Below are 24,062 nucleotides of genomic sequence, written 5' to 3' on the forward strand. Positions count from 1 at the left end.
GAAAACATTTGCGAATGTAAGAAATTTTCACAAAAGCTGGGAAAGTACGTTTTAGGAAAAATCTCATTAAGGTTGGTAAAGAAGGCCCTTTGTTCTGTTGGAATACCCTGATGGTTTGATGTTTATGCTAATTTTCGAAACTAAATCTCTTTTAAAACTCATAGATATACAATCAGAGATTACAGCTTGACCTGGAATGATCCTATCTCTCAACAACAGCAAAAGAAATGCTTGTTTCACTTATGTCATGTTAGGAATTGAAGCAAAGTTTCTGCCTATAGTCAGCCTCACTGTTTATCTAATCTCTCCTTTATAAAATCTAGGTGGAGTCCTCAGTGGCAGCTTGCAGACAGAGGGCAGGCAGGCTGTTATAAGTCAGCCGTAAGAGTTTTAATAAGATCATTATGACCAAAGGCCAAGAGCAACAGTGTGAAGTGGGACAACTAAAAAGGCAAACAGCAAAGCAGAGGCGTTTAGTACTTGAAAGAAGTGAAAAATGTGCATTCGGGCTCTCCAAAGCAAACAGCAGTTGCTCGGATATGCTGTTTCTGTGGCGGCGTGTGTGTGTGTGTGAGGTATCCATCAGTGAGTGCCTCGTTGACCCAGAAGTCATAAACCACAGCAGAGGCAGAGGTCACCTCTGGAAAAGTATGCAGTGAATCAAACTGTACAGCAGCAGAAAAAGCCTAGTTTTGGGTGCCAAAAAACTAGGCTTTCTTATTTACTTAAGTTTTTACTTCCTTGACAGTCTCTTTATTGCAGAGATTTTTAGGCATATCCATATCCACTCACTCAGTAGTGAGGCCACGGGCACACTCAGAGCTACTGCTGTAATTCAAACCACATTTGCTAGACATATTTATGGCTTTTCTCATCTCAGATGCTTCAAGCGTACAGCAGGCACTTTATGCTTGTGTTTGTGTTGGTGAGTGTGTGTCTGCACTGCAGGGAGTATAAAGTGCTTTCTCTTGTGACTTTCACTGAAACTGATAGGTAATCCCTTTAAATCACTGAATGAAAATGAGAGTGATTTGTGTGGGTGAGTTGATCTGCTTGTTTAAACAGCTGTCTGGTCAAACACCCCTGTTTCACATGAAACAATGGGGACATTTATGGACTAACTATGAGACATTTGAGTCTTTAAGGTGCAAGCTATTGATTTTCCGGATTCTTTTTAGAGGCAACGTTTAAGTTCAAAATAGTTATCATCGCTTATATAAACATATTAGTAGATTACACAGTTAAGATTATTTTATCATTATTTTATCCAGCATCATATTTTATCATTTATATTTGATCATTAGTTTATGTCTGTTGTATTAAGAACGATTCTTTGGGTCTCATCATTTAAGTCTTATTCATTATGTGATTGAAATATACATTTTTCCTAGAGTATATCTGTCTGATCATGTTTGATACTGATACCAATGCCATATTATTAAGTATCTGTTGATACAGAGTACCAATATCGATACCACACTCTGATTTTAGTTATTTTATTTTGATAAAAGCAGTGTTGTGTAATTCATTTAATTTGTGTCCCAAATAAGATGACACATTTGAAAGAACAGCATTTAGTGGAGGAGTAAGTGCAAAATACTGTGTGTAAGAGCCACACATTTCCATCAGTGGAAATGCCAGCTTACTCCTAAAATACTTCTTTTGTGTTTAGCTGAAATTAGCATTATTTGAAAGCCTACCTCTTAGAGATTTGCCACTGTAGGGTATGATAGTAGTACAAGACAATTGCTATTACATTTCTGTCCACAGTGATGTATAAAACACCTGCAATGCTTTAATGCCTGTGTCTATAGAGATATAAGGTTTATTGGATCAGAATTGATTTCTGTTATTTTTTAATGGAGACACAAATTGAGATACATTCCTATACTATACCACTGCTTATGTAAATCAAAGTAAACCCTTTGTCTATGGTTTTGAAGTAATAGATGATGTACTATATATGCCCTGTCAGTAAAGTTAGTAAAAAGCTGACAGTTAAGCCTGTATCGATATGTCGTCTTTGCAGGTGGGCGGAGCCTGCGTTTAATGCATGCTGCAGTGGAGGACGCAGGAAGGTTCACCTGCATTGTGTCTAATTCTGCTGGGGAGGACCGAAAGAACTTTGATCTGGATGTACTGGGTAACATTACGCTGTGATATGTTCAGTTGGTTGAATTGAATTAGTCAGTGTCAGTCACCTGTGGTGAATTTCAGCATGTACTTTTATGTAAATTCTAGCCATTTAGGTAAAAAAGTGCTTAAAGTGTTACTTTTAATGTAATGTGTGTGGTAAAAGCTGAATGTCCTGTTTGTCATTAGTGCCCCCCAGCATTGTGAATAAAGGTGGAGTGCAAGATGTAAAAGTAAAGGAAGGACAGAACATTACCCTGACCTGTGAGGCCACTGGTGTGTTAGCATCCCACACTGCACACACACGCACACACACACACACACACACACACACACCCACACACACAGAGGCATATATTTTCTCTTTAAACTTATGTCCACGCTGTCTTCACTAACAACATTTGGTGTGACCCAGGAAACCCGGTGCCAGAGATAACATGGTTAAAGGATGGTCAGCTGGTCACAGGGGAGCCGAGGCTGCAAGTGATGTCACACGGACGCTTTCTCCACATCAGTGATGTCCAGGTGGCTGACACAGGCCGCTACAGCTGTTTGGCATCCAACAGTGCTGGAGACAGGAGCATACATTTCAACCTAAATGTTCTTGGTATGTGTGTGAGTGTTTTAATCTGTTATTAGTCATTCGCAAGATGGAAAAGCACTTAGACAGTACAATATACACCATTCCCAAATTTAATCAGCCAGTTGCCTTAAGTGTTGCTAATGTAGCTGAACAGTATAGAAAGTTGGTCGTACATCATTCAATCAATGACCAGATTACATGTTTATATCACAACATCTGTGAGTTGCTGGTCATACTGATATTTGACGTGTGGTATGTGCCATAAGTTTCCATATACAAGTTTGACGTGTAAAATAGAAATGCATTTTTGTTGTGTCAGATACAACATAAACAAGAAAGTATGATGTTTATTAAGCAAATTCAATAAATGAAAAAGTAAGTAAACCATTTTACAGAAAGATTAATTAGTGAGAACTAAGAAAAGGACGTTTAGACGCTTGTGTCTAATTGAAGGATTAGCATAACTCAGATTAGCACTGTATAGCATAACTCTTGTAATCATTGTAAAGCTTACTGTATTGCCATAAGATGAATGAAATGAATGGTGGTGAGAGCATGATTGTTTTAATCTGGAATCAGGAGTAAAGGCAGCACTTCATGACCTTAAGATGAAGAGACATTGGGTTATGCGACATAATAGCGACTCAAAACACAAAATCAACTTAGAAATGATTAAAAGTATGTGTTTTATCTATTAAGATGCTGTGGCATGATTTGCAGAGGGCTATACATGCAAGAACTATTTGATTTAAACTCATTTGCAGGGATTTTTTTCTCTGTGTTATTCAAATCTTCTTTGTATCAAGAGGAAAAGTTTGGTGGAGGTGATTCCTGGAGGTTATTACATTCATCTGTTCACCTGCTATCCTGCTCTGTTAAGGACAAGTTTGATTGTAATTTTTACAATTGTCCATGTTTTATGAGTATTTATATATATGTATTTTATAAGGGTTTGATTTTTTTTTACAAAAGTGTATCTTTTGTATGTCTACCAGTTCAGCATTAATGTGAACAAAATTACTGATTTAAAATCTCTTTATATAAAACCTCTTAATTGTCTTCATAAAAATGGGCTTGATTGTTAACTGGAATATTCATTGATTTTGTGTTTGTACTTGGGATTGTTTGCATACATATATATATATATATATATATATATATATATATATATATATATATATATATATATATATATATATATATATATATATATATATATATAAAAGTATGGTTTTCTGTCTTAGTTTCTCCCACTATTGCTGGCTCTGGACCAGAGGGCTCTTCTGAGGAAGTTACTGTAACTCTGAACAGCCCCACATCTCTGGTGTGTGAAGCTCAATCCTACCCTCCTGCCATCATCACCTGGCTCAAGGATGGGATTCCATTTGAGTCAAGTCGCAACGTCAGAGTGCTGCCAGGTAACCAGTTTTCCAGTACCTAGTTGTTGTTTTGGTATACATTACATATATTTCATACAGTTACATATAGTCTAACTCCAGTTGCATACATATTTAGGCACATGATGTGTTATATTTACTGTACTCTTTAGTAACATTTGTCTGTCACACTATAACACTATAAATGAAATGTAATATAAAAATAATAAAAATGCCCAGTATTATTGACAATAACTACTGTTATTTAAGTAACAGTAACCTGTACTAAAATTTGTCCTTATACGTGGATGTATTGTAGGAAATATTTATTATAATGATTGAAGCGATCATTAATATGCCTGTGCGTGTCCCTGTATGTTTAATTTTCAATCAGGAGGCCGCACACTGCAGATCTTGAATGCGCAGGAAGAAGATGCTGGCAGATACACATGTGTGGCCACCAATGAGGCTGGAGAGACCCTGAAGAATTATGAGGTCAAAGTTTATAGTGAGTGTGTAAGCATTTAAAACATACACACTTTGTCAAAAAAAAATACAGTTTGGATGATGCCTGATCACTTTTGGTCTTTATAACAGGCATCTTGACAGCCCAACATTAAATTAATCCTACCTTTTCTAAACACACACTTCAGTGCACTATACAAAAGTTGCCCATATCAGTATATAATTAATCAATATATTACTATTTTTTCAACGCAAGTTTATCAAGGCACCAAGTTTGACCACTACTTTCCCCTTAATCTGCCCGCCCACACCCAACACACTGTCCGACTGAACGATGGAAGTGCGCACTCTGAACTTCCATCTTAGAGCCGGACAGAGATCTTTGTTTCTGTCTCTCTTTTTCTCTCTGTCCCTCTTTATTTCTCTCGCTCTCTCTCTCTCTCTCTCTCTCCCTCCCTCTCTCACACGCACTCACACACACACACACGTGCTTTCACAACCAAGCTGAGGCATTTACAATCCAATTGATCATGCATTCTTTATTCCAGCACCCTGCGTTGATTTTATCTCCCCTCAAACCCCTCAAAGTATATACTATTACTTTAATTGACACCACTTTTATACAGTAATTGCATTTTACATTTCGTACATTTTTTTATTTTATTATTTATTATCGATTTACACCACTAATATATATATATATATATATATATATATATATATATATATATATATATATATATATATATATATATATATATATATATATATTAGGGGTGTCACGATTCTCTAAATCCTCGATTCGATTTCATTTTCGATTTGAGGGTCACGATTCGATTCGATTCTCGATTTTCTTGTTTTTTTTTCTTGTTATTATTTTATGCCTCATAAAATTTAAATAATATATTTATTATTATTATTATTATTATTATTATAAATATTATAAATATTATTATTATTATTTATTAAGATATATATGGTAATGCCATCTAGTGACTTTTTTTGGTAGCAACAGTGTGCACTATTAAAACAAGCAGTTTATCAGAGCTGTGAGTGGATGGCTGGTGAAACTGCTCATTACATGAAGCTGCAGTTCTTCATCCAACCACTAGCAGCAGCAGCACAAGCCCCGCTCTCTTCACTCAGTCACTACTTCAGTACAGCCCAGCCACGGGCTACAGAGCTCAGCCAGTCCGTTTTTACTGTTTCTGTAAACAAATAAAGGTTTTAACCCCACTAACCGGATAATACAGCTCACTACAGTTCATCTTTCAGCCCAAGCAGCTAACAGCAGCAGGTTAGAACAGCCGACACGGAGGCACTGCTCGGATTACATTATAAACAGGTCAGTTAGCGCGCTGCTAACCTCAGGATGTTTATAACTACGGAGTTTAGTGGACACACCACGGCCGCCAGGTAAGTCTTTTAAAGGCTACTGAAGACTATTAAAGGCTATTAGAGTGTAACCCCTGGCTCCCAGGGGTTACAAGAGGTTATTGAAAGCATTATTGGGGGGCAGAAATCAGTACAGGCTGGTTAGATAAGTGATGTGGGTATTGTCTTATAAATATTTACACATAACTTATATCTCTCCTGAAAAGCTTTTATTTTAGTCAGAAACACGCTTGTGTTTACTTTATCTGAGAGAAAGATGTTTTTTTAATTCAATGGAAAGCAACAGGTGTAGTCAATTATAAGTTTAAGATTTTTAATCCACCTCACTGTGATCTATAGTCAGTGTTCTCAAGTCACACTGACACACGCATTTCAGCGAGTTCACACGCTCTCACCTGCGCGCACCCACCCCTCCGTTAGATACAGATACAAAACCTGCGCGCCCAACCCCCGCCCCCCCTCCTTCGTTGGACAGATAAAAACAGTGATCACACTCCCGCCGACTGCGCTCATGCAGTGGCTATCTCTATTTAAATGAATAGGATGCGCTGTGTTGGTGCCGCGCCATTTGCGTAGCGCGCTGCGCTATTTGCGTAGCGCGCGCGGGAGGGATCGTCGATCCTCTTTTTGACTTCGATACTCGAGATCGTGACCTCATTTCGATTCGATTTCGATAAAATATCGAGATCGTGACACCCCTAATATATATATATATATATATTATATGCATTATTAATAGCACTGCAGACTTTAACTAATTTGCAACAATTTTTGCAACTGTTTCAATGAGAGTATAATTTATGCCAAAAGTTAACAACAGTCTAGCTTACACTCTTTATTTGTGTGTGTTTTCCCCTTCAGTCCCACCTGTTATCAGTAAGGATGTTGCAGGAGAAGGATTTTTCCCCAGAGAAATCAAGATCAAAGTGAACAACACACTGACACTTGAGTGCGAAGCCCAGGCCATACCGACCCCTACTCTACAGTGGTACAAGGATGGCCAGGTCAGAGACACAAGTCCAGTCAAAATATTATTTAAGGCAACAAAGTTTATCATTCTGTGTTTTATATTTGAGGCATATATGACTAATCTTTCTCATTATTTATCGCACTTCTGATCTATAGATTTTAAAGACAGATGGCCGCGTTACAATGACCGCTAATGGTCGTATAGTCCAGATCAAGCAGGCACAGGTGTCTGATACTGGTCGCTACACCTGCGTTGCTTCCAACATTGCTGGAGAGGATGAGAAGGACTTTGATGTAAATATACAAGGTGAACAGGGTCCCGCACAAATCTGATTTCCAACCTGCTAAAACCTTCCATGGTTAATAAATACATTCATTTTTAAATTGATTATAAACAGCATTGCACACACAGAATCTGAATGCTGCCCCTCAATCAATAGTGGCATTGGTATGTGGTTCCCTCTAGTGGTTGGTTGCTCTCAATGCATAAGGGGAAAATAAGGGATTCTCCTTCATTTAGGAAATCAGACTTAATATTTATTGCCAATTTTTATTTCATAGTATTTTTTGTATATCCGATATACAGTCAGTATATTATAATGTATAATAAAATGCCTTTTCCCACAGTTCCTCCTAGTTTCCAGGACTCCACTTCTGGTTCTGCTGGGGAGGCGAAGGATGTGATTCTAAATAACCCCATCTCCCTCTATTGTGAGACCAATGCCGTCCCACCTCCCACGCTCACATGGTATAAAGACGGACGACTACTTGCCTCCAACGATAGAGTGCTCATCTTACCTGGTCAGTTTTACCTAATTTAGACAAATATTACTTATTTCCACAACTGAACTGCCTGCAATATGATTATTCAAGGTGTCCTTCTGCTAAAATCCACTTTTTCTTGTTCTTAGTGAAATACATGTGTAAATGCATGCTGCACATGAAACTCCTCCTTAGCCTCTATTGTCTGCAGTAGCTAGTAAAAGAAAATATTCAGAAAAAGAAGTCGATCAGGAAAAGCACCGTGTCAATTAGTAGTCATGGCCTCACCCACCTTGGCTCGCAACTACCCATAAGCAGAGCTGAAGCCACACAGCAACATCGTCTCATCAGACAGGAGCTAAAAGCGCTAGAAAAAAGCATGACAGTCATTCCTGTGTTATTTGTGCAAATAACACATCAGTGTAATACGCTTTGCCCAGTAATTCAGAGGTAAGGAACAAATGGTTAGAATTTGTCTATGGAACACCACCAGCGACGTACAATAGAGATAGGTATGTGCATATGTTTAGAACAGTTCTGGTTACAGTAGTTCCTTAGCTAGCTAGCTATCTTGTGTAAGCAGGGGTGGGTAGTCCAGGTCCAGAATCCACCCTGGGGTTTTGTACTAACTGCAGCTCCCTCTTGGTGTCGCAGTGCTGTAAGCCAATCAGAGCCGATATATTTGCATTCAGGAATATTAATGAGCAAGAGCCAAAATCCTATTGTTTCTCCCCGACTACTCTTTTACCGGACTAAAGCAGTGTTATACTGAATCACCGGAGCACTTTTTTTTGTTTTTTTACAAAAAACAGCTCACATGACATTTATTCATACTAGAGATCAAAACTAAACATTTTAAAATGAATGAATGAATAAACAATGAAATAACACCTTTCAAAAATGTCTTTTCGATGAGATGTTACCAAGAATATGTGTTTATCACTTCACACAGGTGGAAGAGTGCTCCAGATCCCCCGAGCTCAGGCTGAGGACTCTGGGAGGTACACATGCGTGGCTGTCAATGATGCTGGAGAAGACTCAATCCAATATGATGTCAGAGTGTTGTGTAGGTAGATCCAAAACGTGGACCACATCATATAACACTGATACTAATGTGCATAACACGTCTAGTTTGTGGAATTAAGATAAAACCTTTTTTTAATTAATTATACAGTGTATTTTTATGTAATTTATGTCTACCCATCTGCAGTGCCCCCTTCTATTCGTGGAGCTGATAGAGATGTCCCTGAGGAGGTGGTGGTTTTGGTAAATAAGACCACACGGCTGGAGTGCCATGCAGATGGAAGCCCCCCTCCTAAAATCAGCTGGCTCAAGGACAGACAGCCTCTAAACCCAGACAGGACACACACACTGCTGTCCAATGGCAGGACCCTGCAGGTAAGATGCACAGAAAGAAAAATCTGAATATATCTTGGTTTTGGTGGGTGGGCCTGTTTAATCAGTTTAGGGAATTAATTTGTTGTTTAAGTGGGCATTAGCTTTGAAAAATAAGGAAAAACTTAAAAGAATGTCACAACCTTGTCCTGTCCCTTGTCAGCCTCTATGTTTTTTCCCAGTTTCCTGTTTGTTTTCCGAGCCATGTGCTCAACATTCCTGGCTTGTTATTTGTTTCTTTTGTTAATAGATTACCTGCATTTACATCTGGCTCCTCGTCCTCGCTATTGCTGCATTTCATTTTTAATAAACTGAAGCTGTAATTTAGTTATGTCCTACCTTGTCTTGTTGCCAAACCAGATCATAATTTAAATAGAACCCCCCCCAAAAATGTGATATCTAACCCTATAAACAAAAACGTACTGGTTTAACTTTACTGTATGAAAGGGTTCATTTTGATAGATTTTTTTATTATTGTTAATTAATAGCATGGTCTTTGTGTGTTTAAGATTCTAAATGCTCAGGTGACCGACACAGGACGTTATGTGTGTGTGGCTGACAATGTGGCTGGAAGTGCAGAGAAATACTTTAATCTCAATGTTCATGGTAAGTTTTATCATTTGTCAATTCCCTGAATGAGAAGTTCATAGTGCATTTGGGACGAAAAGGGCAAATCTTTAGTGTTTACACCTTTCTGTGTTTGTATTTTGCTCACTTTTTAGATTGTTTGAATGAAGTTAAAAATCCCTGGTTGACTAACTAGGCAAATATATATGATTAAACTGATTCAATTGATTAAACAATTACTGACAACCTTGGCTTTGTGTTGCAGTTCCTCCTTCCATACTGGGTGCAAATGTGGAGAACGCCACAGTGGTTGTGAATAATTTCATCACTCTAAGCTGTGAGGCCACTGGCTTCCCACCTCCCACTCTGAGCTGGCTTAAAGATAGGCGACCAGTACAGGCCAACACCAACGCTCTTATAATGCCTGGTATGGACAGAACACAAACACACACACACACACACACACACACACACACACACACACACACACACACACACACACATATATACATATATTAATTAATTAAGGCACCAAGTTTGACCCCTTACTTCCGCCATAATCTGCCCCGCCCAACGCACTGATCTGATGTCTGGCCGAATGACTGAACGGCCCGCTCTTACTGTGTCCAGCAGTAACACTCTGTTTCAGACTTCCAGCTTCGAACCGGTCAAAGATCTCTCTCTCTCTCTCTCTCTCTCTCTCTCTCTCTCTCTCTCTCTCTCGTATGCATACACACACACAGACCGCGCTTTCCTGCTCCTCATCCCTGAGATTTTTATACTCATCGAATTAAGTTTGGATTCAGAAATACTCACAACCATGCTGAGACATTTACAGTCCAATTTATCATGCATTTGTTATTCGAGCACCCTACATTGATTTTATCTCCCCTCAAACATAAAAGTATATACTATTATTTTAATTGATACCACCTATATACTGTACATATAATTGCATTTTACGTTTCTTGAATTCATTCTTTTATTTACATTTTAATATCCAATATAAAGATTTATGTCTGAAGAAAAGCAAATGCGATTAATCGCAGTTAATCACAGAATTTTGTTGTGATTAATCAGATTTTTTTTAATCGATTGACACCACTAATATATATATATATATATATATATATATATATATATATATATACATACATACATACATGTGTATTCATACATGCAAATGACTTATATACAGTACCTTATGATTTGTCTTTAAATGCTATGTTTTTGTCTTTCAGGTGGACGTACTTTGCAAATTCTGAAGACTAAGATATCTGATGGTGGGAAGTACAGTTGTTTGGCCATCAATCCAGCAGGAGAAGCCCAGAAGCTTATTTATCTCACTGTGTTTGGTTAGTGTCAGTTTAAAATAACAGGAACTCATATTAAAGTCTGTATACAGTACTGTACAAAAGGTTTTGGGAATATGTGAAAATTAGAATGAAAAGCTTCTTATCTAGGCAGTAAGTGTGTAGTTACCCAGAAAACACTACTATTATAATAAATACTAATTACTTTACTACAAAAAGGTCTAGGTTTTACACCACAGTGTTTATTAAAACATCTGCAAAGCTCTCTTCATAAAAGTCAAGTGTTATTTATAGTTATCATAATATTAACACTTGGTTTGGTATATCAGGATTTAATGATGATAAATCAGGTGAGCTGCTGATGGTAATGAACAAAAGTGCTGGCTGAGAGAATCCAGGAAAAATCTAGAACGAAGTTTTGCTCTTGAAACTAGCTTGAAGGACCTACAATAACTTTCTTCAAAACTAAAATTATTATTGCTTTTTACTGTGTTTATGTTTACCTGCATCAGTTCCAATGTAATCTGAAAATGTATACAGGCCAAACTCTTGCAGTGCTGTAAGACATGCTTTTAAACAATGTGCTCATGTACTAAAACGACTGTACAGTACTGTATAAACAGTATATGGATGAGTAGAATCAGAAATGTAAATGTCCAAAGTTTTCTTTTTTTTAAATACATTTTATTTCTAAAAAAATTATTTTTTATAACATTTTCTCCACAATTTACGAGGTCAAATAGGGGAATCATTAGGACACCTTGTCCTGATCTGCATCACCCTTTAGAGTGATGTGGGGTAAGAGTGCCATCTACTAGGGCTGTGTATTGGCACCAACCTGGCGATACGATACGTATCACGATACAGGGCTCACGATGCGATATATCACGATACTTAAAAAAAAAACTCATACAATCTAATTTAATCTAAGTGGAAAAAGTTTAATTTGTAAACAATCAGAATGGTGGGAGCTCCATTAGATTTAATAACAGGTCCTGTAGCATCCAATATCATGCCACTTTTTTCAACAGTTTTAAACACTCTGCCTTCTTCATTGTGAAAGCCAAAATGAGCCCACACTTCAGCTCTGTACACCCCAGGAGCCAGCCTAACGCGTTTAGATTCTGCCATCGCCAGCGGGGTGCTAATGCTAATGCAGTGCTGTACTTACTTGCAGTGTACTGGAGGCACCGAATGGAGGCACTGCCACCTCGGTTCCGGCAGCTGATGGCAAGCTACATGAACAGGATTCGAACCGGCGATCTCCTGATTATAGTGGCAGCGCTTAGCCCGCTGGATCACTCAGAGCCCTTTCAAAGTTTTCTTTTAGTTTTAGCGTAGTGTAGTGTGTATACCAAATCAGGGAACTAGTCTACAATGGGGAAGACAGTGCTGTTAGCCATTTTGGTGTACCAACCATTTTGACTTAATACTGTGTTTTATTTTACTGCCAAAAATAGATAAAAATGTTTTTTGCCTTAAAACAACTAAAAACTGGAAAAAATGCAAATTAAGGTAATTTTCTTTAGCAGGGAGTATTTTACATCAAATTTCTCTTACATAAGCAGAACAGTATAAAAATATGATTTATTTTAATGAATTTTCTCTCAAGTATTTCATTTATTGCTGAGACTGAAGGAAACTGTATTTCTTGTCATTTCTGTCAAATGAGAATCAGACAAGATGTTATTTTAATTAGCTGTTGAAGCAGTGTTTGAGAATGTATTGGCATTTGTTCATAGCGTTTGTCAACGCTGTCCATCAGCCACTAATTCCCTCATTGATTCTGACTGTTGAATATTGTCAGCTAGCCAATTACATTGCTAATAAAGTTTAATAAGTATTTGTGTGTGTATTATCATACCTGCAGTGCCCCCCAGCATCAGGGACAGCAGTGGAGACTCACCTGTAGTGATCAGTGTTCGTGTGGGGAACTCGGTCACCCTGGAGTGCCAGTCAAACGCTGTGCCCCCTCCCACTATTATGTGGTACAAGAATGGCCGTCTCCTCACTGAAACTGCCAACCTTCGCATCCACAATGAAGGACAGATTCTGGAACTCAAAGGAACAGAGGTGTGTGTTTGTGTGTGTTAAGTCAAAAGTGGTCAGTTCATCAGTACAATTTTAGACTCCAGAGATTGCTTGATTTATGCTGTGGTGAGGATATGATGCTAATGTATTGAAATTTACTTGCCTATGCATTTTGATGCTGTATGGTTTACTGCTCAACTTGAAACTCTGCAGGGCCCTTATTTTTCTTTCTCTCTCTGTTTTATAGGTGTCTGATACTGGCCAATACGTTTGCAAGGCCACAAATGTAGCAGGACAGGTGGACAAGAACTTCCATCTTAACATCTATGGTTAGAAATGGTCTGATTTGGTGGACAGTCAGTAATCATTTTAGCTTTAACGTGGTATTTTTTAGAAAGTTGCTTATTCTCTTATATAGTCTGAGCATTATTTATGTGTATTTCTGAACAGTGCCTCCAAGTATCGATGGACTAGCAGAAGAGCATGTTGTGGAGACCATCAGTAATCCAGTGACCTTTGCCTGTGATGCCACGGGAATTCCACCACCAAGTCTCACCTGGCTAAAGAATGGCAGAGTAATTGGTAAGATCACAGAGCCGAGAGAACTTACAGAACTCATTATCTGTTATCCTTGAATTGATCTGTTAAATCTTTATTTCAACAGTAGATCAGATTTACATATGTTGCTCTTAGCAAGATTCGTACGTCAAAAAAACCCTGGAAAAGTCAAAATAACAATTTCCAGGCCTGGATAAGTTTTGGAAAAATAAAAATAATCTACTAAACTTTGTGGGTTTTTTTTATCTATTGAAGGAGAACAGCTATTTTAAGCTAACAAATACATCAGCTCAGAGTTTGTTCAGTAATTTAGCCCTACACAATGGAGCTCTCAAGATTTGACATACATTTTAATATTGAACATTGTGTTTCTACATTGCTTAAAGAAATGTTTTTTTTTTTTTTATCAAATTAATTTTAGGCCTACTGTAATCAATTTTGATTATAGTTGATTTTTTTTGGTGGTGTCAATTAATTAAAAAATTTAATTCGATTAATCACAACAACAAAAAAAGTTTAGAGCACGCTGTTCAATCGTTTAGCCAGAAAGCAGATCAGTGCGTTGGGCGGGGGCTGACCAGGTTACAGCTGAAGTAGGAGTCAAGCTAACTTGCGTTAAGAAAACAGTAACGCGTTACTGATTCCAAGTTAACAGCGTGCGTTAACCCTTTAATGTTGACACCCTAATTTTTTTTTTGTCCATGTCTGCACTAATGTTATAACAATCATATGGTCATGATAAATTGCCTTGAAGAAAAGTCATGGAAATTTCTTGATTACAAACTGTATGAATCCTGTCTTTGTAGTAGATCAATCACTGAACGCAATAGAGCCGGGGTGTCAAACTTTTTTACTTTGGGCTACAGTTAAAACAGGGCCCAAACAGTGGGCTACAGTGTTAAAAACCCCACATGCCAGTCTGTTTTGAAGTTTACACCACACTAATAGGATTACTGTTAGAATGAGTCTAATTATTCCGGATTTTCTTGTTTGATGGCCCTTAAAGGTCTTTTTTCTGATTTGTTGTAGAGAATTCTGAGTCTTTGGAGATGCATATCCTGTCAGGAGGAGGTAAACTTCAGATTGCCCGCTCCCAGCTTTCTGACAGTGGCACCTACACCTGCCTGGCATCCAACATTGAGGGCAAAGCCCGTAAGAGCTACCATCTCATCATACAGGGTAAATACAGGAAATCTCAGTATTCACTATACACCAACCAGCTGTAACATTTGCACAGGTGAAGTGAGAAAAAATCTTTATTTACAGTGATATCTGTCAATTGCTAATGCTGTGGCTGATCAGTGTGTTACCATACATTAATTCATTTTAAAAGTATTTCCTTTTTTATTATGAATAAAGTTTTGTGTGATCAGTGATTAAATAGTTCTCGCTGACTTTTATTACTTTTCCTTTAATTACGATGTGTGTAAATTACATTTGCTTTGATTGCATTCCTTAAACAGAGCTTCATAAAAAAAAAACAGAAATATTGTTTTATTTACTCATTGGTTTATCCTCTTGTTAATTGCTGTAGTGCCACCCAGCATTGTAGGATCAGAGCTGCCTGGTGAAGTAAGTGTCCTGCTGAATGACAGCATACAGCTTGTGTGTCAGGCAGAAGGGACTCCGCCTCCCACCATACAGTGGCTGAAAGATGGCCAGGTGCTCAGGAGAACTGGCCTTAAGAACATCAGGTAAGTGTATATGTGTATGTGAACGTCTCTTTGCGTAAATTACATGAATTTATATTTATTATAGAATATAATATTTGCTTGTATTTGGCTGATGCACTCACCATGCATACTTATTTAGATGCCCACTCAAATTATTTTGTTGCAGCCTAACTGTCAACAGGATTAATTGAGTGGTGCAACATCGCTGCCTGATACAGTATGTTTATTGAAGCTGCACATACAGTGTGAGATAGTCAGACATGATTCAAGAACATAACATCAACAGTACAGACTTTTGAAGTAATTTAAATACACGTTGGTTTCATCATTTTGTAATTACAACACGTTTTGGAGAGTCACTCTAATTTCAAAACACACATAGAAGTGATAGGTTCATTTAAGCTGAGGGCTAAGAAGCCTCTGTATTTGTGTTCATTGTCTTACTCATCTGTTGCACAGACAGTAAAAGATTTCTCTTTACCACTGTGAGAATTGTTCTGCCATCAGCAGTGGTCTTATTCGATTTTCATTGGCACAATCCTCATATTGAACAACAGCAATAAAAGATGGCATAGGTGGTTGAAAGCTTAGATGCAAACCTCAGTATTCAATGCCTGCAATGGGGACGCAGTTGACCCCCCCGATTAATCATAAACACATGTTAAGCAAATTACTTTTACGTTATGTACACATTATGGGGCCAAGAAGTGTAATCATTTAAAAATGGTGAAACTGAAATGTATGCAAATACTCTAGTATAGTACAGACTGTGTTTTTTAATAAATTCTGATTGGTTTGAGAGAGAGGAAGAGAAGGAGAAGGGTAAAGTGGGCCCTTGGTGTGAGCACGCACGCTGTTCCCACACATACAAGGTTGTTACATTAGATTACATTACATTACATTACATTTAGCAGATGCTTTTTAATAGAAGAAGGAGTGGGATCAATAGTGGGAGAGATGAGGAAAGTAGGTTAGTTTGTTAGAGGTGTAAGAAGAGAAACATTACAACATTATTGTAAATTTGGAGACTCAAAACTATCTGCACTCACGTTTTCACATATTTCACCCTCTGTCTTGTGGAAAGTGATCTTGTGGAGCTGACACTATAACTAACTCTGTTAGCATGGTTCCGTAAAAACAACTGATCAAGATGGTAAAGTGATTTCCTGTTCAGACTGCTTACTGTTGATATTGGAACAGAGAGAAAGTTCTGATGGTGTTGCCGAGGAAGAAGTTTCAGAATGTGAGCATCTATTATGGCCATGTTTAATGAAGCTAATGCGTTGTTGAGACAGATTTTATGTGTCAACTGACATGAGTAGGTTAAATTTATAATGAAATTCAAATAATTAACTATAGTTTTGGGAATTTTGACAATTTCCTAATTAATTTGTTTATAAAATAAACAAAAACAAGTGGCATTTTTATTCATAACAAAGCCTAAAACTATTTAACATACAGATCTGGAAAAAATAAGAGACCACCTAAAAATGATGAGTTTCTTTGATTTTACCACATTGAAAACCTCTGGAATATAATCAAGAGGAAGATGGATGATCACCTATCTGCTGAGTATTTTTATTTCTTTTATTAAAAGTCCAAAATGCAATGGGTCCACCAAACCCAGCAGGACTCCCAGTGTAATAAAAAAGAAAAGGCCCTATAGGGGTTAAAACTTATTTCTGCAGAGCAGTTGTTCAGAAAAAAACCCAGCTTGACACACCCAGCTTGGCACCAGTAACTACAAAATATTTTTTTTCTTAACTGGATAGTAAGTGTATCAGAAAATCAGTAAAACCTTTACCTGAATGTGTGTGGTGTGTCTACAGAATCAGTCCTGATGGCAGTACACTCACGGTAACAGCTGCACATACATCAGATGGAGGCAAATACACCTGTGTGGCCACCAACAAGGCTGGTGAAGAAGACAAGGTCTTCAACCTTAATGTATATGGTAAATTCAAATTTTAGTAAATTTACAGTAACTAAAGTATTTTAAATATACCCATACAAATGTTAATGTACTGGTACATGATACTGGTGAAATTGTTGTCTAATTTTAAACGTTTATCTTTTAAATCCCATTCCAGTAAGACGTGCTAAGCACTGTATTTTTTTCTCAGTTCCTCCAGAGATCCAGGGTAACAGAGATGTGGCCGAGGGTTTGACCGCAGTGCTGGATAGCGCTGTGAATATTGAGTGTGTGGCCAGTGGCTCTCCCCCACCTCACCTTAACTGGCTGAAAAATGGCCTGCCTTTACCTGTGTCTGCTCACGTACGTCTGCTGTCTGCTGGACAGGTCCTCCGGTAAGCCAATAACTAACATAAACACCAGAGTTGAATATGGTAAGTGTAAGTGAGTGTAACAATTTATGACAGAGAGCGCTGGTGAGCTAATAATCAAAGTTTTGTAAGTCTGTTTTTTTGGGCAGGTGTGGAAGTTGAAGAATGTTTTATATAATTGCAATATACATAAAAAGGAGCATAGCTACATTGCTTATTTTTTAAATATATGACCTATTGAAAACTAATATAGAGTACTAAAACAAAAAAAGCTTCAAAAACTACTTTCCAAATGCTAAATATAAACACAGCTATCTTTCATGATCAGAAACTTAGTGTTGATCTAATACATGATGTAGCTATATAATAGTGAGCTACACTGACTGCATAATTCAGGAGAATTGCTGGAAAAGGTCCCTGCATAGACAAAACACACGTGGTGTTTCTCTTTGTATGTCTCAATTTTTTTTACATTCTGTAGCTTTTCTGGGCCACCCACAATCTGGAGTAGCTCTGTATTAACTCTCTTTGAATTTCTTTTCTGATTCCATGTTTAATTTGTATGGCAACAGTATATTTGTTTGGTTTGTGTCTGAACAGAATGTAATTTAAGACTAAATTAAAAATAGTTAAAAAAAATCAGTTGTACACGGTGTGATTGTAACTGTATATGTTTGGTGTTTGTTAGCATTGCTCGTGTTCAAGTGTCTGATGAAGGCACGTACACTTGTGTGGCGTCCAACCGAGCTGGAGTGGACAACAAACACTACAGTCTGCAGGTTTATGGTAAGCTAGCTGAACTTAGTTAAAATGTAAGAAACCTGTTTTAAATTATTTTGCATACATAAATTCTACTTCTTTGTCCATTTACTGCAATCCAGCAGTAGTGATTTCGAATATTAGATCTTTTTTTTCATGTATATTTTGTCATATTTATTGATTTATTAAGATTATGGACATTATTTAACATTATCTACTTTAATATTACTTTATTTTCTAACAAAGTATTTACCTTACATGATTATATTTTGTCTGTCTCTTTAATATTCTCTGACTGGTGAATTTTCAGTCCCTCCCAGTCTGGATGGAGCAGGCACCACAGACGATGTGATGTTGGTTAGGGGGAGCATGGTGGCTCTGGTGTGCATCTCTGATGGGACCCCGACTCCGACAGTCTCCTGGCTGAAGGATGGCGCTGCTCTGTCTTTAGACACCCATATCACCCTGCTGAACCACAACAGCACCCTGAAGATACCCTCTATCCAGATCAAACACACAGGACGCTACACCTGTGTCGCACAGAACCAGGCCGGGGAGGCCCGCCGCCACTTTAATCTCAAAGTACTGGGTGGGTAGAGTGAGAGAGAGAGAGAGATAGAGAGATAAGAAAATGTCAGTTCAGTATGTATAATATTCAGAACATAAGGACACAGATTTAATTTTGTTAATGTATGTAAAGTTTTTAGTGTCTGTGTAATGGTGTTAATGCATGCTGAAACACGTAAAACAACAATGTCCACTAGTTGTTGTGCATATTGAGAAGACTGATGTCATTCATACAGAAAGTGCAAGTACACAAGTATATGATAATTTACTAGTACAAATTTGCAAAGATGGACAGTGGACAGTAAATACACTAAGGGATAAAACAGGATAAAATAGGATAAACCAATAAAAATAATATAGTAGGGCATCTTGAAGGTTGTGTCTGCAGAGATTTCATTGCATTGCAACTCATCCAAGATTCTGCAATAAAAGGCTCAGCTCTAATTATTGCACGTCAACATACAGACAGCAAGAAGAATAGAAATGGGAATGCATTATTACGTTTTGTTTATGTTAGTTTTTTTTTTTCTTTTTAAAGTTACAGTCTGACTTTAAAGTACATTCTTCTGGCTTTCAGATCCTCCACGGATTAATGGCTCTGGATTCCCCACTGAGGTATCGGTGGTGGTGAACCATGTTCTGGAGCTTGTGTGTGAGGTAGAGGGTATACCAGTCCCCACAGTCAATTGGGTTAAGGACGGTAGGCCACTGCTGCAGACAGATGGCTTGCGCCTTCTCCGTGGAGGAGAGGTGCTCCGGATCAGCTCTGCTCAGGTCAGATACACAGTCCACTAAACATGAAACTCTTTGTTGCAGTTGTAGGCAACACTTAGATTATATTGCATTTAAAAGGTTTTCTGTCAAGTCATGATTTTCTTTTGAACTTTTGAGTCATAACAAGTGAATTCTCTCTATTGCATTGTTTGCCTCTCACTCACACTTGCAGGTTGAGGACACTGGAAGGTACAGTTGTTTGGCCACTAGCTCGGCAGGAGATGATGACAAAGAGTTCCTGGTCCGTGTGCACGGTGAGTACAGACTCACAGTATTTGATGTATCTTGTAAAACACTGAAACGCCCAGTACCGACACATGTTGCGTTTGTGCCTACAGTCCCACCCAACATTGCTGGAGAGACTGGAGTCCAAGACGTGTCAGTGATTCAGAACAGACAGGTGACTCTTGAGTGCAAGTCAGATGCAGTGCCACCTCCCACCCTCTCCTGGCTGAAAGACGGAATTCCACTTAAGGTATACACACAGGTTGTAACTTATGAATAGTGATTACAAACTTGTATAAATGAAGTAAAGAAAAAACATACATGGCTTAATTATCGGTACTTATTACTATGGAAACTACACATCATATGTGTATCGAACATATGGTCCTCTTTTTTCCTCACCCAGAATCTTGGCACTGATAAAGTCCTAACGGGCTAGAGTGTGTAATGTACAGATCTCTCTGCAGGTGTCTCCCCGGGTGCGTGTGTTATCCAATGGCCGCTACCTGCAGATCAATAACGCAGAGCTGGGAGACGCAGCTCGCTATACCTGCATGGCTAGCAATGTTGCTGGAGAAACAAGACGCCATTTTAATCTCAGTGTGAATGGTGAGACTCCTTTACTAATATAATAAAAATAACAATACATTGACTGTCTTTATGTTTCCTTTAGAATACTTATAAGCATGAAAGGACAGTTTGTTTAATCTATCGATGGCTTTTGTCAGTTTCTATACACAGAGCTGCTCTTAGCTAGGTATGTGGAACTGACTGCAATATATACATTGCAGCCGAAAGTTTACATAAATTTGCAATGTTAGTATTGGGCTTTTAGTAATTTATATAAACAGTTTTATTTTACTGTTTCAGAATGACCGGACGGGATTAGTTTCTTAGTGGTTCCTGGAGTAATTTTCTATTTATGGGGGGTCCTTTGTGATTTTATTCCCGTCTAGAACGACCATGTACTTGTTTTTCTCAGACGTCTTCTGAAAAAATTACAGACTGAAAGCCAAATAACTCAATGATTCTCCTGGTTTTTCAATTGCACTCTTGATGCAAGAGTTTATTCAGAGTAGAAATGTGAAATATTTTTTACAGACGTCTCCCTGAGAAAATAATCCTCTCCGGATAGGGCTTATGACATACACATTTTATAGAAAATATCTGAATCCACATGAAACGGGTTTGTTTAATTGCGCTCACTGGATGATATCGGTGGAGCTCAGTGTAGATATATGAAAAATTATTATAGATTAACACAAGTCAGATATGTCTCTTTAAACTAGAACTCCCACATTCTAATGAATCAAATGACTATTTATAAATACAAGTTAGTGGAAGGTGTACTTAGACTAATGAGGCTGTTGTCCAGTGTATTTAAGTTCTGATCAAAAAATGCTTCAAATGTGACCAGTTGTTAGACTGTTGAAACTTAAACACAGCTGTATGTGTCCATTCAAACAAATAAAAGCCCATGATGAATATATGAGAACATATGATTACAGTATTGACCTACCCAATCAAAAGTTGACTGGGAGACATTTAATATTTTGTAAAATGTCTGTTCACACGCGTGCATTTGTGTTTGTGTGTGTGTGTGTGTGTGTGTGTGTGTGTACGTGTACAGTTGCTCCCACAATTAAGGATGGACCTCAAGTCGTGTCTGTGCATGTCAACCAACCAGTGGTTCTGGAGTGTATTGTTAGTGGGGTCCCTGCCCCACGTGTTACCTGGAGAAAACATGGAGCCGTTCTGGCTGGAAACAGTCATAGGTTTGTAGCACAATGTACATCTATACAAGGCTACTTATTATTAGAAAAAATAGGTGTAAATGTTCTGCACGTCAGAGATCTGATACTTATTAACAAGCCCTTTCTAAAAAAAACTGAGTGTGTAAGAGCAGGGAAAGCACTACATCATGCAGAGCAAAAGTACTTTAGAACTTGGATTGAAATACACGGCATATGCTTCAGCTGGATTTATGCTCGTATTTACTTACACAGGTACAAGTTTACCCCGGATGGCTCTCTTCATATTCACTCAGCCCAAATGACCGATACAGGGCGCTACTTGTGCATGGCCACCAACCAAGCGGGTACTCAGCGAAAGAGAGTGGATCTTCAGGTTTATGGTGAGTGTAATCATTAAACATTGTACTGTGCATTAGCACATACAGCTCTGGAAAACAAGAGACCACTTAAAAAAGATGAGTTTCTTTGATTTTACCAAATTTAAAATCTCTCTAAAAAAGACTGGTGGAGGAGAACATGCTAAAATGCATGAAAACTGGGATTAAAAACCAGGGTTTTTCCACCAAATATTGATTTCTAGGGGTGTGACGAGATCTCCTGGCACGTGACGATATTTCTCGTCAAGCTTTAACCTGTCTCGTGGAAAAAAAAATAGTTTAGTGTGGACTTTTTAAGCGGGATCTGGCAACACAGCAGGAGTGCAACTACTTTCTGGAGTGCAAACCTAGTATCAGCGCCCCCAGGGGGGAGGGGGTGGAGGAGAAATGTTCTGTCATTACTAGCCCTCCACGCTCAGCAAAACCAGCAAGCTGATTGGCTGTTTCTCCTGAGAAAAAAAATATTTGGGGCTTTCATTTGGCGCCACCTTTAGTGCAGCGCCCCTATGCATCGCTTAGGCTGCATACCCCTTTTTAAGTTGTATATCTGGCTGCATTTTATCTCCAGTGGAAACAATAAACAGTAACAAAGTGACCAACAAGACACAATCCATATGTAAATACTGCAAGTAAATCGTACACGTGACTGTTTCATAGGCAGTTGTACTAATCCCTTAGCTCTGTACTGTATTTAAAAAAAAATTCTGTCTCTGTTTGCACTTCAAGCATAGTCTTAATATGACTGGTTATGGTTATGAATAGTTAAATTACAAGAGATTTAGGAGGAAAAAAACAAAACATAGGCTTAATATGACTGGTTGTGGTTTGCACTTATTGTTTGCACTATATAAGACCTAGAAAAGTTTTATTTTTATGTTTTATTCTTATTTCTATTTCTTATAGAATCAATGTGTGAGAGAAACCAGTCTGTTAAGTTTGCGTTATATGATTTGGTCAAATAAAACTCTAGTTTTCAATTTTCCATTTTTGAGGTTTTCTTTAAAATTTTATTTTTAAATCTCGTCTCGTCCCGTCTCGTGATATTAGTGTCTCGTCACACCCCTATTGATTTCTAAACTCTTAAAACTTTATCAATATAAACTTGTTTTCTTTGCATTATCTGAGGTCTGAAAGCTCTCCATCTTTTATTTGTTATTTTAGCCATTTCCCATTTTCTGCAAATAAATGCTCTAAATGACAATTTTGATTTGGAATTTGGGAGAAATGTTGTCCGTAGTTTATAGAATAAAACAACAATGTTCATTTTATTCAAACATACACCTATAAATGACAAAACCAGAGAAACTAATTCAAAAACTGAAGATCTCTCATTTTTTTCCCAGATCTGTATATACAGGGAATTTAGAATTTCTATAACAAACCTGTGTGAAGATAAGGCAGGATTTATTGGTTTCATGTGGATTATTGCAGTATATTGCAGTTGTAGTATATCTTTTAATCTGTAAACAACTAGAAGCTAACTTGTTTAAATAACAGTATTTTCATGTCTTTAAGTATGTGGACTGTGATGATTTTTTAGTGTACAGTACCAGAATCAAGATGTTAATAAAAAATTGTAAACAAAAAAATGCTGTCTGTTTACTCAAACCTCAGTGCCCCCCTCGATTGCTGATGGGTCCACCAACGTCACAGTGACGGTAAACATTCAGACCACCCTGTCCTGTGAAGCCACAGGTATCCCCAAACCCTCCCTCACATGGAGCAAAGATGGTCGCCCCATCAACACCGACCACAACCAGAATATGTACAGGTTCAGCCAGGTTTTCTACTTTTTTATTGTTTCTCTCACTATATAATGAATCTCCTTTGTAAATACATTTCCAGTGATTGCACTGGGGGGGTGAACACACACTATGTTCACTATATAATTATATACTTATTTCTACATTGGTGCCAAGAAAAAAAGTTGTTTGTTTGTTTGGGACTGCAGGTTGCTTTCATCAGGTTCGCTGGTTGTCATAGCACCCACAGTAGAAGACACAGCTCTGTACGAGTGTGTGGTGACCAATGAGGCAGGCCAGGAGAACAGGGCCATCCAGCTCACTGTACAAGGTGAGCATCTTTACTTTTATTTTAAATACA

The 24,062-nt window shown here is 37.9% G+C and overlaps 1 protein-coding gene across 2 annotated transcripts in view; it reads left to right on the forward strand.

Annotated features, from left to right (window-relative positions):
• Positions 1-24,062, forward strand: part of hmcn1 (hemicentin 1) — a 160,692-nt gene that overhangs the window by 105,674 nt on the left and 30,956 nt on the right. For both annotated transcript variants that reach the window (XM_049479752.1, XM_049479753.1), the window contains exons 47-76: positions 2,030-2,143; positions 2,323-2,409; positions 2,549-2,740; positions 3,961-4,134; positions 4,487-4,600; positions 6,814-6,956; positions 7,078-7,228; positions 7,549-7,722; positions 8,636-8,749; positions 8,894-9,081; positions 9,588-9,684; positions 9,911-10,072; positions 10,887-11,000; positions 12,829-13,031; positions 13,237-13,318; positions 13,440-13,571; positions 14,577-14,726; positions 15,082-15,241; positions 17,050-17,174; positions 17,344-17,527; positions 18,192-18,289; positions 18,573-18,851; positions 19,407-19,603; positions 19,776-19,857; positions 19,942-20,078; positions 20,296-20,437; positions 21,459-21,603; positions 21,835-21,962; positions 23,574-23,730; positions 23,911-24,032. In XM_049479752.1, the coding sequence (XP_049335709.1) occupies positions 2,030-2,143; positions 2,323-2,409; positions 2,549-2,740; positions 3,961-4,134; positions 4,487-4,600; positions 6,814-6,956; positions 7,078-7,228; positions 7,549-7,722; positions 8,636-8,749; positions 8,894-9,081; positions 9,588-9,684; positions 9,911-10,072; positions 10,887-11,000; positions 12,829-13,031; positions 13,237-13,318; positions 13,440-13,571; positions 14,577-14,726; positions 15,082-15,241; positions 17,050-17,174; positions 17,344-17,527; positions 18,192-18,289; positions 18,573-18,851; positions 19,407-19,603; positions 19,776-19,857; positions 19,942-20,078; positions 20,296-20,437; positions 21,459-21,603; positions 21,835-21,962; positions 23,574-23,730; positions 23,911-24,032 (4,347 nt within the window). The remainder of the gene's footprint in view (positions 1-2,029; positions 2,144-2,322; positions 2,410-2,548; positions 2,741-3,960; positions 4,135-4,486; positions 4,601-6,813; positions 6,957-7,077; positions 7,229-7,548; positions 7,723-8,635; positions 8,750-8,893; positions 9,082-9,587; positions 9,685-9,910; positions 10,073-10,886; positions 11,001-12,828; positions 13,032-13,236; positions 13,319-13,439; positions 13,572-14,576; positions 14,727-15,081; positions 15,242-17,049; positions 17,175-17,343; positions 17,528-18,191; positions 18,290-18,572; positions 18,852-19,406; positions 19,604-19,775; positions 19,858-19,941; positions 20,079-20,295; positions 20,438-21,458; positions 21,604-21,834; positions 21,963-23,573; positions 23,731-23,910; positions 24,033-24,062) is intronic.

Source organism: Astyanax mexicanus, chromosome 1 (genome assembly GCF_023375975.1).
Source record: "Astyanax mexicanus isolate ESR-SI-001 chromosome 1, AstMex3_surface, whole genome shotgun sequence".
NCBI classification, from domain to species: domain Eukaryota; kingdom Metazoa; phylum Chordata; class Actinopteri; order Characiformes; family Acestrorhamphidae; genus Astyanax; species Astyanax mexicanus.